This window comes from Ciconia boyciana, chromosome 5 (assembly GCF_034638445.1).
Source record: "Ciconia boyciana chromosome 5, ASM3463844v1, whole genome shotgun sequence".
Lineage (NCBI taxonomy): Eukaryota > Metazoa > Chordata > Aves > Ciconiiformes > Ciconiidae > Ciconia > Ciconia boyciana.
In genome coordinates this window covers 2,852,512-2,866,719 of record NC_132938.1, presented here as the reverse complement: position 1 = coordinate 2,866,719, position 14,208 = coordinate 2,852,512, and the positions used below count along the sequence as shown (strand labels likewise).

The 14,208-nt window shown below is 36.6% G+C and overlaps 1 protein-coding gene across 3 annotated transcripts in view; it reads right to left on the bottom strand.

Moving 5' to 3' along the window:
* The window catches only part of DNAAF9 (dynein axonemal assembly factor 9), an 80,031-nt gene that overhangs the window by 41,099 nt on the left and 24,724 nt on the right, over positions 1–14,208 (bottom strand). For all 3 annotated transcript variants that reach the window (XM_072861233.1, XM_072861235.1, XM_072861234.1), the window contains 11 exons: positions 13,674–13,780; positions 11,132–11,209; positions 9,125–9,223; positions 8,435–8,490; positions 7,173–7,308; positions 5,460–5,541; positions 4,317–4,353; positions 1,579–1,666; positions 1,092–1,168; positions 770–814; positions 251–296 (listed from right to left, as the gene is read on the bottom strand). In XM_072861233.1, the coding sequence (XP_072717334.1) occupies positions 251–296; positions 770–814; positions 1,092–1,168; positions 1,579–1,666; positions 4,317–4,353; positions 5,460–5,541; positions 7,173–7,308; positions 8,435–8,490; positions 9,125–9,223; positions 11,132–11,209; positions 13,674–13,780 (851 nt within the window). The remainder of the gene's footprint in view (positions 1–250; positions 297–769; positions 815–1,091; positions 1,169–1,578; positions 1,667–4,316; positions 4,354–5,459; positions 5,542–7,172; positions 7,309–8,434; positions 8,491–9,124; positions 9,224–11,131; positions 11,210–13,673; positions 13,781–14,208) is intronic.

Below are 14,208 nucleotides of genomic sequence, written 5' to 3'. Positions count from 1 at the left end.
AAAACACTGCTTCTATATTGTGGTGGAAAGTCTGAGATCATAACTCTATGTTAATGTTTTATTCCAAATTCCACTGTCTGACTTCATGTTAAAAATCTTACCTTGATTTCAGCATCTGAAATCTATCTCACCTCTCCCCTTACATTTGTATTCACATCGATAAATATCTCAGCATGCCCCATAAAGAAAAGCCACTCAAGCTCTATTTTCTAATAAAATGTATAATGAGAATACTGAACAGCTTACTTACCGTTTTAATCAAACTCAGGCTATCCTCATTATCTAATGGAGTAATTCTAGAACAATAATGATAATTAAATATTTAAAGGTTAGATCGTTTTGGGTGACTTCATAGGAGCCAAAAAAGCTATTTAATTTTAAAATAAACTCTTATTTGTGTAGGCTATTTCAGTCAATTAGACAGCATGGGGATTAAAAAAGCCCAAGCTTGTGATATCAACTAAGTTAAAAGCACAATTTTAAAAGGAAAGTCTTAGTGGGCTCATGCTGCTTCTACTCATTAACAGTCAATAAAACTGGTCTGCCCAGTTGTTTTACCTTTTTTTAAAATGTTTTTAAGATTCCACAGAATTACAGATATGAAATAATTAAACTGTCTCATACGCAACAGCATTTAGTACATCTTGTATGAAATAATCAAATGCAATGTTTTCTCAGAAGTTCCAAGACAAGAAAAAAAAAACCCAACACTTATTACTGTATTAAAAACACTAATTAATAACAAGAAGTGTAAGACAGTGATACAAACCTGCCATGATTATTCACAGCCTGAATTTGAAAAGCGATTTTGGAGCTGTAGAACAGAAATGGTACTTGTGAAAAAATGTGTTTTATACTTCTTCTACATGTAAAAAATAAGCAATAATACATTTAAAGCAAAATAACTGCTGAAGTGATTAAAAAAAGCAGGAAAAGAAAAATCAAATAATTATAATGATTTTTAAAGGCTGAATGCATTATGAAGTCTTGGAATTTGGCAGTCATGCAAGTTCAGATTAAAATTAACATTTGACATATTTTTTCCCAAAAGAAGCCAATACATCAATCAATAAGTATTTAAAAATACATACCGTAATGCAGTTTTAAGTTGTGTTAAATGAAGGGTATCTAACACAGACATGAGCATCTGCTCTGCTACCTCCTTTGCCTGAAAAAAGGAAATTGAGAATAAAATATCTTTTCCCATACTTCCAAATCCCAGCAACTACAGGAGCACCCACAAGATAAACAAGAGACCATACACTAGACAATAACACACTGATGCACCAGGCTAAAATTTGTTCTTTCACATATCCGATTTTCCTTACTACAAAGTTAGGAAAATTCATGAAGGATGGAAAAACAACTGTAGATGGATAAGATTAGATATACTCTGAAATTTCTCTTTTTTAAACAGAATTCAGAGAGACTGGTTGGAGGCCACGGTATTAACTTCATTAATGTTATGCAGTTGACTCAGGTTTTTTTTTTGTTTATTCATTTTGGTTTGCATGTAATCTTATATTGCAAGCAATCCAAATCAACAATTACAGGGTACAGAATCGGTGCTTCATTTACCTTGGATTCAGTGGAAGTTTTAGCATAGCACTCAATGCCAGCAAGCACAGCCTCTACAACAGCAGTATATATTTGCGACAACAGCGTACTGAAGAGAAATACAAACAGAACATTTACTAGACAGATAGAGTTTTCTTCCTCCTCTGTTTAAAGATCCATGTTTTTCTCCCTCTCATAACACAACTCCCTTATGTGGCAGGGGTCCATGTTCAAATAAGCGTAGAAATAGGTTTATACTTAACCTTTCAGTTTAAAAAAATAAATCAGAGCAAGTAAATTGCTCAAATTACAGAATATCTTGGGGAAAAAACCTCTTGGCACAAATGTACCCCTGCTCCCATCAGTCAAGAAAAAAAAAAAAATGTTTTATTGTTGACTTTCATTGCAGTTGTGTTGAGGATCACATCCTAAATATTCCAACAAGAATAGAATGGTAGCCCCATGCTCTGCAAAAGCAAAACTGGAAAACAGAGTGAACTGACTTCAGAGACTGACTTGTTCCGGAGCGCGTCAAGCAAAAAAAAAAAAAACACTAAAACAAACCAGTCACCACAACCTTTTGAGCACATCTACATGACAGCTTAGTCCGATTTTCTTCTTAAAAGGCATTTGAAAAAATTGTACAGAAATAAACAAAGGTTAGGTGAAGCCAGAAGCGACTTGAAGCTACTGACATATTTATAGCTCCAGAACTATTGAAAAAACACACCTGTGCCCAACTAGGAAAACTAAGAAACATCAGCCTCTGTCTTCCAGCTAAATTGGAACAAAGCGATAAGTAGATCGACAACACAGTCCTACTTCCCCAAACTGTAACTCCTCTCATTACTCCTCTGCAACTGCTAGATGCTATGGGAGGGAAGGGGGGGAGGAAAGAGAAGGATACAGCATTTAAGCCATACGCAAAGCATTCCTGAATGATGGAAAAAAGCATCTGAAGCTCCCAAACATGGCCCAACGTGGAGGAACCTCAAAATGCACCAATGCTTGTCTTTGAACTTCGTCCCCAATAGCAGTAAGAGATTTTAAAATCGAAGCTTCTTACATAGAAGAAACCTCAAAAAGTAGTAAATTCATGTACTAACACATGCATTTAACTTCTGTTTTCAGTACATACTCGTTACAGGAAATGTGTATAATTCTTCCTAACTCTGTAACCATTCCTATTTTCACTCAAATTCACATATATATTTGCAAGAAAACACCTCACAGCGGGCTGTGCTTTACATTAATATGCTATAGTTACCTTACTCTTCTTCCCATTTTGAAATTTTAACACTAACAGTGCAAAACAGAAAATGGTATTTTCTTAAAAAAAAAAAAAATTACAAAGTTTAGCCCAGGGATACTTAAAGTTACACAGTCAGTTTATGCACTCCAGCCAATCTGTACTCTAGGTTGCAATTCTGCTTCCTAAATACAGCCAAATTTGTACTGAATATTTTTTATGAAATATTTTCCCACTTTTTATTTCGTTAGAAAACATTGACAAATATAAGAACCAGTTACAGAACTCAACTGCAAACTAATTCCAAAATCATGAGGTCAGGTTTGCTGGAAAAGCTAATTTTGCTGCTGTTGTTGAAACTAGATCATTTGATCCAATACAGGGACACTTCCAAGAAAAAGATATTCTCATAAAAAATACTGCCTCTATCAACTGACCCCTGCTTTGCTTAGAACTTCTCTAGCCATCTTGGTCAGAACTGTATTTAGTACAAAGCCTTGTCCTACTTCTAAAAGAAATATTATATATGTTTGAGCAGAACATATATGTAAGCAAAATTACCTGTTGAAGTTAACTTCGCTATAAAAAAAAAAAAAGAAAACCTGCTGCTCAGTCAAGTAACTTCACTTTTATGTCTTTGAGAACCATATCACAGTTACCAAAAAGTCAATGGTACTTAGCACGAAAGGTCACCGCTACCAGCTCCCTCTGACACATCTTTAATCTCGCTAACATGTCGTGCCGGCTTGCAAACTGCTCCTCTGCAGAAGCAAGAACAGGCTCCTAAAATTATCCTAACTAGCAAGGAGGACAAAATCTCTAAGGAAAGGTCTGGTCTGTCAAGATTGAGAGCAGTTCCAAAGCAGATTATCTACCACGTTCTTAAAACTTGACAGGTATCTACGACATGCAGAGAAGTGGACATCAACATGGATAAGTCTTATTTTGTGAAGGTCAAGATGTGCGGAAGCTTTGTAGCTTACTAACAAAAAAATTCAGAAGTTAACTTTTATCTATCCTTTAACATAGTGAAATTTCTTTGCAAGTTTGAGTGTTCCCTGTTGATATTTTCACTAACCATTATAAATCTTACACATTGTTTAGCTTAATTAAACTAGTCTAAAAATTACTTTTACTTCTATCTGTGGAACATGCTCCCCTTCAGTTATAGATACTTTCCCCCTCAGTGTATATGAAGTACATTTTAAAGCGATTCAAAAAAGTGTGAAGATAAAAAAAGTTTTATTAAAATTTAAGCAAAATTTACTAATATTTCCTTTCATATTTTGCTGTACAGCAGAAGGGATGTCACACTAACAATTCCTAGTTTGCTCACTGAAACCCTCAATCAGCAATTTGCCTTTGAAACCCTCTCACATTCATGTTATTCTAAATAAAAACATAGCTCTGCAAATGCCAACAGCCACTGCTGACTAAAAGCGGTTTTTACCTACTGCCACAAGGTAGAAAGAGTGAAGAGTTAAGGAATAATAAAAAGTTGGCAGCTTACACTTGTTCAGCTTGCTTGTGCATCTCGTTGTCATTTCCTGTATTAAAACCAAAAATGTTTGTTTTAAGCACTTTCAGAAGCCTTTACACAGAACTTCTTGGGCATAACATTTCTGCTGCATCTCTTACATGATATTTATCTAGTATTTTATATAACTGCAGTTTGTTTGCAGATTTAAAAAAGAGCAAAGCACAGGTTAACTTGTATCAGTACAGCCAGTACATACTACGGCCAAGACTAAGACCTGCATCCCCTAAAAACAGCTGCATCGGGTCAGAACAAAGATCCCTCTCACGCTGTATCTTGTCTCCCAAAGTGGCCATTCCTGGATGCCCAGGAAAAAGCACAACTAGAGCAACAATATGCTAGCTTTTTGCAAGCTTCCAACCATCTTCTCTTCAGATATTTTGTGAGCTGGATATGGTTTCAAGATGTATAGTAACCCTAAGGAGATGGACTTTATCCATGGACTCATGCAGCCATTTAAAATGGGTAAGAAAATTGGGTTTAAAAATTTCACATGGCTTGTTTTTATTAGGGAAGACAGCTATTATAACACACTATATTGGACCCAAACCAGAGGATAAAGGATAAAAGTCAAAGAATTTTCTCTATCTTTTTAAAAATCCTCAATTATTTTGTAAAATAAAATTTATAAAAAGGCTTATTTGACAACTACCACTTTGAATTACTGTATTTTTGGGGACTGTTTTTCTATCAACCTGTATGGAACATGGACGTAAATGTTTATCTAGTACTCGTAAAAGGCCTGCACACGCAGGTGCTCTCTACCTTCACACTGCATTCCGACGCAAACACAAATACACTTCTTGACCTTTGAATCATTCTTTGCAAATATCTGACAGATTTTTGCACATGAGGGTAGGATGTGCAATGGAACAATGTTCTGCTATGATTTCATGCACTGGCTACAGAACTACACAGTATCTACCACTCCATGGCCTAATGCTCATAAAGGAATCAAAGCCATCTTTTAATGGCTACAAATTTTATACAAACATAGAATCGTTTAGGTTGGAAAAGAACTTTAAGTTCATCAAGTCCAACTATTAAAGATAATAACTTTGATATCAAAGAGAGTAACTGCCTTAAATTACTGCTTAGTATTTTTAATATGCTTACCCAGGAAAGGAATGTGAGTAGTTCCAAAAAAATAGGTCCTTGAACAAGCCAGAGGTCCCTTTGGAGATACACACTGCACTACCTAGTTGTCAGTATTAATGAGATACAAAAAGACCTTAGTAAAAAAAAATTGGTGCAATAATTAACAATAAGTTAAGTTCCCCTTTAGTCTTCTAACCACTGACATACTACAGGAAGCGTACAACACAGACTTAACTGGATTTTAAAAAAGCAACTTACGTTTTCAAAGGTATATTTCACTTTTGACTTGACCTGAATGGTTGAAAGACTTTGGAAAGGAGATGAGCTCTGAATTCCATACGCGTTAAAGCATGTGTTTTCAATTTCCTATGTCAACTGCTCTTTTCATGAAGAGGAAAGTGTGTCAGGTTCCCATAACTATGCTTGCACTTGATCTTATTTACTATTTTCATGACACCCTATTAAAACAGTATCACCTGTACCTGTAAATAAACCACCTTTTTAAGAAAAACATCAGAATCTGAGGACAACAGATGGAGCAAGTACATCAGAATAAAATTGTACTTGCATTTTGAAAGATACCAAATGGTCTTAATGGGAATGTTAACAAGGGGAGAAAAAACAAAATTGGAAGTGTTTTTACAGAAATAGGGTTAGACAGAACAGCAAGTGGAAGATGAGGTTTCACCAGGATGCTAAAACAATCCTTTCTCAGGCTTTTGACACATGCAATGTGTCCAGAATACCCACGTCCATCCATCCCTAAGGCAACTACGCATGAAATGTTGTCATGACAAGATCATAAACTCATTCCCTCAATCATACGTTCACTCCACGATGACCTGTACTCAACCACATCCATCTCCTCAGCAGCACAGACTCTGGACTCGCACAACTGACGGACACTCCCAGAGCCCACGGAAATCGGCTAGCAGGGAGAACTACACAATGCAATCTTCACGCTACCTCTCTTCCTTCGCTGCGAGTTACCTTCTTGATGCACCCAGCCCAGCCAGCCAGAGGATCTGAATTCCCTGGGGTCGCTTCCCCAGTTACGTCCCCTGCGCGGCAGTGCAACAAGCCATCGACCTCATCATATGTTTTAAAACTAAGCTTTTACTTGAAAATGGAAACAAGTTAATCTTACAACTTGATCTTAACATTCCTGGAACACCAGAAAGATTTTCAGTTTCATGAACTGTTCAGTTGCTGAAGCATACACTGAAATTTGGATACACATAAGTATCCTGCGTCTATTCACAAAGTCATTATCAAAAAAAGTGCCTTACCATTTCTTTTTAAGAAATGGCTAAACAATTCTGATTAAAATCTGTGTGTCAGAGTTAAATACATTCTATGCTAACATCAGAAAGATTTTCACTTTACGGCTAGGACAAACATCCTTACAAACAGCATTTCCCTCTCCCCCACCCCAAACATTTACAGAAACACAAGTGTTCAAAAAGTTGTCTTTTTACAGGGGAAAAAAATATTTTAACTCATTCAGCAGTCCCTGATTAAACATCCAGTATAGTTTGACTTGGAAAGAGAAAGAAAAACAAAATTTGTTCCTTAAACTGACTGTTAAGGTAACATATGTTTTTATATGTTTAGAAGAATTGGGTACTTAACTCATGGAAGGTAAGCATTTTAAGGGCAAAAAAAAAGTATATGAAGAAAAAGAAAATATACACTGCTTCAAAATATCAGATAACTACTTAAAAGCCTTACCATATGCTTAGCAGTGCTTCCACCAAGGCCAGTGTTTCGAACAAGATGTCCTTCTGATGGAAAATTAAAGTTACCAGAGTTCAAGTTTTCCTTAGTTGAGTGGCTACCAAACAGAACAAAGGGCTGCCGGCTAGGGCTGAGGAGAAAAGAAGGTATCACCACCAAAATACTTGACAAACAATAAATTAAAATCAAAGCTTTCAAGTCTGATGGACCAACTATTGAATTTCTCACTAAAAGAGTAGGACAAAAAAAAATTTACTACAGCTGCAGAAAGCTTCCCATTGAAAAGACCAGGTTCCAAAGAAAAAAACTACTAGAATGAACAAGACTATAATTTCTTTCATATACAAGAACATATCTCAAGGCTGTTTCCCAAATGCTATTAGAAGGGGCTTTTTCCTCCTCTTTTTTGAAGTAAATTGCCTTGAAAAGCTGACTAGTTTAAGATTTACCACCTTGAAAAACCCTGAAATGACTATACTGGAATTAAACAAAACTATTTTGGTTTTATTTCTGGCTTTGGGCCCAAGACTCAACTGGAGAGGTCAAGGTTTTTCTTTTTGTTATTTAAATGCAAACAACATAGGATGCTGAAAACAATAAAGGACATTGAACTCCACTGTTTAATTCCAAATAAAGAAGAATCTGTAGAGACATTCAAGTATCTAAGCAACCTTTATTTAGCTCAAAACAGCAGAACGCTTGGTTTTACAACATATGACAAAGCAACCTTCCTCTCTCAGTTAAAATTCTGTGCTGAAATACAATGCAGCTGACCTGTATTGCCCAGCTTATATTGGCTAAGATTTGGGGGTTTAACTGCCTTGCTTTAAGCATTGGTCTTGTGCATGTTGTGACTCGCAAAAGTGCACCGATGTCTTCAACCTTCCTATTTTAATTGTTTTTGAGTATCATATAAATAGGACCAACATTTTCAAACATAGCTGTCCTGTGTAATAAGTTCACAAGTTTGTTTAGATATCTGACCATGAAGAAATTGATCATATTAGAATGCTCAAGGTGTATGGTTTCAAACATATTGACATTGTATATGTGATAACTACAGCATTAAACCCCATGAAAATTCGGCTTATCCTTCTCAGAAGTGCCTTTGCATGTTTTTTTTAAATATGCAAAGATGAGATGTGATATACTGAGATGGTCCCAAAAGGAATTATAAGCATTACGGTATCAGAGATATGGAAATAACATTGAGGTACTAGTGACACCACAATTTCACAGGGAATAATGAGTAATACCTGTTATCTGTTATATGGCTTGAGATCATTCCGTGACTGAAATAACTTCTGAAAGGCTGTGAAGAATTAATTAAAAAAAACCATCTGATTAACAAGTAAATGAACAGAAAGCGTGATATAACTTCACTATCATTAAGAACAAACCTGAATTATCCCTCTCAGAGTAAACTCCTGAACCCTCAAAAACTACTTCCAACCTCCATAAACAAACCCAAACACCATCAAGTCTCATGTATGCTTAAAAAGCAACAGCCACTACCAGAAAGTACTGTGCTATTTTCACCTGTGCTGTAAGTTACCATCAGTTATGTTTGAGATTTGATATGTGCAACCTCAACTTGTTAGGAAATGCACATACCAGAGCTTCCACCAAAATGAAAATCAATCTACCTACAAACAGGGATCTGTTGTGCAGACGTAAATCAACTAAGCTCAATTCTCAGTGAACAAACACTCAATTGAATTACACCAGGCAGTCCTAAGCCATCATACCATGGATAGGTAAGGTGGGTGGTGAACTTAAAAAAAACAATAGGTTTCCACTCCTCAAACAGGAAAGGTGAGATGGGGTAGGGAGGAAAAAAAAAAGAAAAAAAAGAAAAAAAACCAAAACCAAAGAACAATGCTGAATACTTATTACTTCTGCATGGATGACCCTAGCATTTAAAAGGATTACTGAAGCAGGCATACCTCCCCCGCCTGAGATTCTGATAGTTCCAGAATGAAGGGAATTTCAGTATCAAAGTTAGCAAAAAAGTTGGTCCACTGGTGTTCAAAAATCATTAAATCCTAGAAGAAAAATATTCAACATTACTTAGTAAGGCAAGCGTTACACCAGAGAAACAAAAGTCACAGATTGTACTGAATGAACCCCAATTACTTTAAAACAATGTAGGTTACATTTCACTATGCAATATACTATTACAACCTGCCCAATGAAGCCATAAGTACAAGAAAATAAACATCTTTTAAAAGATAAGGACTTTCTGCTGGGGTTTACGGGGTCTTTTTTGAGTGGGGAGTTTTTTGTTTGTTTGGGGGTTTTGGGGGTGTTTTTGGAGAGAGAAGAGGCAGGAGAGGGAAAAGGACTGGAGCCCTGCACTATCTGCTTTTAACCTAAGGAAGTACACTGTTCTGAGATCACTCATAACTCAGACCTCATGAGTCCCATAAAACTTCCAAAATGAACACTTGGACAGATTTAATTTTCAATTTTTAAATCTGCATATGGTTCTGCAGTAATTTGTATCTGACATTAAGTAAGCTTATGGTCAGAAGATGAGGAACAGATGGGGAATTTGGGAAGCTCAGGATATGTAAGTGGCAGACAGTCCCTTCATCTGCATTTGTAAAAAAAACTGGTAAGTGGAAAAGGAAATATCAGTAACATCTCACTAAAGCAGAATAAAAAAAGGAAGATGACCACAGGTAAGTGTTGCATTCAAATTCATAAAAAAAAAATATCAGAGAATCAATAAAAAGACGGTGTCACGCTGATAAAGCAGGAACCTTACAGAACTAGGCAGTTTTAAAATGCTCTCAAGATTACTTTCAGTTATTTGTCACATACTAACTTGGAAGGTAAGAGAGAGACATCCTGATTTTAGAAAGTGTAGTTCTTCAGACATATAACAGGCAAAACTAGAACTATGATTTTAGCAGTGGTATGACTAATATGCAGTATTTGACTTCAGTCCCTTCATTAATGCAGTAATGATTTAAATTTAGAGAGTGAATGTTCATGAAATCTTACAAGCATTCCAAAATACGAAAGCCCTATTCATTCCCCCCCCCCCCCCGAAAATTTGAAGTAAATTTAACAACTTTCAGGCTCAAAACTTCAAAATTGGAAGAATAAGTCTGTTTCAGGGTAGACTTACCACGTACAAGAAAACAGTCCCAAACATTTATGTCACTTCCACAGGAAGGGGGAAGTGAAGTATTATAGAGCAACTATTTAGACTGACAGCCTTGTAAACTGTATAACATTTTAATTTTCACTACAGCAGTTGATTAAACAACCAAATGGGTGTGAACTACCAATATTTTTTTAATAAAGGATACCTACTGCTGAACTCGCTACATATTAAAAGCCTACTTTTCTGCCAAGCTAGAAACTGATGAAAAAATTAACAACAAAATATATACTAATACATTGCTTTCTTCTTGAGCACCGAGATCAGACCATCGCATTAAAATGAGGAATCACTTTACACTGTATGTTTGTAGTTCACAAAGCATCAGGGCAGCCACTGTGTGTCACTGTTACCCACTTGAAGTAGTTGCAAAGCAGTCGTGAAAGTGTTTTTTTCCTGGAAGAATGGCTGTACGTTAAAGTGGAAATTTTTTTTCCCCCCTTGCTGCAAAAGGAGGATTAACACACACAAACACACCAACTTTCTGTACTTTGTACATCGTCCTATGACCTGCAGAATAGTCACACCATTTAAAGAAACTTTCAGGAGAATTTCAGGCAAATTAAGAAATTCAAGGAATTCTGAGACAAGCTATTTTGAACTTTTGCAGACTTTGTGGCAGATTTGAAGAAAGTAAAGAGACCCTGCGAACAACAGTATGCAGAGCCAGTAGGTTAAGTACATAAGCACTATTAAAAGACAAAACAAACAAAATAACAATTTTGCTCTGCAGCTACACTAACAGACTAGAAGCTGATTCAGAATATTCCACCCACATTACCTCAAAGAGCAAGTCCTCCAAGGAAACAGGATCCATTTTGCTGTATGTCTTCCACAAATCAACACTGACATCCATTAACTGAAAAATATTTTAAACACACTTCTGTGAAAAACGCCATGAAGAATGCCACAGATTCAGCTTTAAGATGCACTGAAACAGACTCACAGCACACTGCCCAGTCTAACAGTCCTCCTTAACTGAATTCAGAAATATTTTTACACTACTGGTTACAAAAGAATTGACCACATGCAAGTGTTCTGGATGCTTCAGAGACTCATCTCCTCAAGTGAGGGTTTAAAGTATGTGCAGAGTTTTGCTTGCATCTTTCAAACAAATCATTTCACAAAGTTTTCCAAATTGAGTGAATAGCAAAGAATAGTATCAGCTGGTGCAAGCAAAATGGAAAGATGAGTTTTCTGAGACAAGAGAGACAAGAAGATTCCAAGGTTACTCGTCCTACGCACCAACCAATTCTTGCTGTAAGCGTAATGTAAATTTAGGCAAAGCTAGTTTAACTTAGCAATTAGCAATACCTTCTTCCAAGTAGTAAGATGATGCATATGAGAACACTATTCAAAAATATATTCTTAAGGGACACTTGTATCTGAATAATTTCTGCATTTACAGGGCTCCCCACCACCCACTTAATTAAAAATGCAACACTGACTGGAATTTTCTTAAACCACTGCTTTACAGTTATTCCAGTTACTCGTGTTACTAGATACGGCAATAATGATTTCCCAGACATCATTTCCATTCACCTGTCGGTACAGTAAATTCTCTGGACTACAGCATCTTGAGCAACTCTGACTTCTGTAGTAAGAGAGCAACTGCCCTTACAACACTGAAAAAATTAATAAGTTATCATCATTAGATCATCTTCAAATCTAACAGCATAGAACGCACAGCAGAGGGAAAGTCAGTTTGAGGAGCTCAAAATGCACCAAGAACATCCCCTTTTAATAACGGCAGAAGTATTCATTTATAGATCTTCTACAGCGATCCCAAATGTACTTCCTCCCATAGACTGGTTTCTCCTCCCCATCTGTGACACATAGCAGCTGCCTAACAGATAATCACGCATAAACAGTTACTTAAAATTTAAGAATGCCACTTCCACTTGAAATCCCCTTATGACTTTAAGGAGGAAGAAGGCAAGAACTCAAGCTGGAACTGGCTGAACCGCCAGAGCTAACAGGCTTACTCTTAAAAACAGATACCGAGAATTTGCCTTGCTCCTTTTTAAGTCTGCAAGAGTGCCATAATGACAGTATCAACTCCTACAACGAAACAGGAGAGGCTCCGTCTTTACAAAGTCATTGCCGCACTGTGTCTACACATTTTCTCAAAGCCTCTACGGATTCATTAAGTGAATTGACAACGGTAATTAAAGACCCAAACAACTCCTGAATTCACAGTCAAATTTTCATTGACTAATATCAGACATCAGGAAGGGCTACCGATACTGAGGCAGACCTCCACAAGGATGCTCATCTATTTGCACTTTGTATTTGATTTTAACAGGTTCACACCACAAGATGATTACAGTACTAGTGATGGAATGAAGAAATAAAAAAAAGGCATGAAGAAAGGTATCAGTGGAAAGAATACAGTGCTCAGAGAGAAAGAAAGGCACACTTGAATTCACATAACAGATTTTTGAGCAAGCTTGTACAGTACTACATGTGATGAGACTTTACAATGGTACTATTAATTCCTTGGGTTTTTTCCAGATGTCAGAAGTCAGACAAAGAACATTCTGGCTGTAAAAATGAAGGAGTGACAAGAAAAATAGGACATCTGCATTTCTGTGGCAGAGGTCCAAGAAAATTAAATAAAAGCAGCTTCGAACAAGTACGTAAATACAAAGCTGTCCTCTGAAGATGCTGTTAGAGTATATTTAATAAATAGACAAATCAAATGACACAAGTTGCTCAGAGTGGAACAGCAAATCATTATTAAAACTAGGAGCATCATCCAAAATCTTGACTGTTGCTGTGTTCAGCAGGCTATGATGACCCAAAAATATATGTTGATGAGAAAAGTAGATGCATCTCTTTTGTCAAAACTAATGACCCAAGAAATACAGTCACTTCTGATTTTCTCAGTCCATTTCAAGGCATTTGTCACTAACCAGCTTCTCTTGCACTGCTCTTGAAGATCTACACCTATCTAGCAGCTAAAAAAAAAATAGTGTTTGCTGTTATTGGTAGAGGAAGCTCTAGAAGAGAAGAAAAAGGGTTCTAAATCACAACACGGGGGCTGGGGACACACACCAAACAATCATGGTTTATCCAGGACAGAGTGCTGTGGAGCTCATAACAGTCTCTCAGCAAGACTGTGGTGTCTCCATCCTCACACATTCAAAAGTCAGCTTCACAAGATCCTGAAAAACTTCAGCCAGCTTCCCTCAGCTGGCTTCCTTTGAGGGGTGAGTCAGGACTAGATGATCTCAAAAGGTACTTTCCAACTGAAATTATTCCATGATTCAATTTCTGCTTCGGAATAGAAATGGAAGAAAATGAAAAATGTAAACACTTACTTCATATTTCATTGTAAAGAAGCCATCGCCCCCAATTCCTTCCAGCGCAAAAGCCTGCACTATTGGCCACTTTTCAACAATGAACATATCAAATATCTGTAGATGACCTGCAAAATAAATGTTTCATGGAAACATTCTCACAAATACTGGCAGTTTCACTTTCTGTGAGATCTCAGAGTTGTCCTGAGATTCTAATAACGGATCTCAATTATCCTGTCTTTGTACAACTTAAAATCCGTAATTGCAAAATGTTTTTTGTGAAGACAGTAGCTTTTACAAACTCCTTTCTTTACACCTCAAATTTTATCCCTTTTTTCCAGCTATCACTCTAGTAAAAGATATTATGTCTCCTTGCAAATTTCATTCCAAGACCATTAGCAAAACTGCGCCCATTAAAATTCAAAATACTGAACAGGGACCTTTGCTTACTCCAATTTCTTTAATTATTTGACCTTAAGTCAAATACTGTCAAGGTCATCCCCACATTAATCAGAATTTTACGTCAGGGGAGACAAAAACTATTCAGCCTGGTACT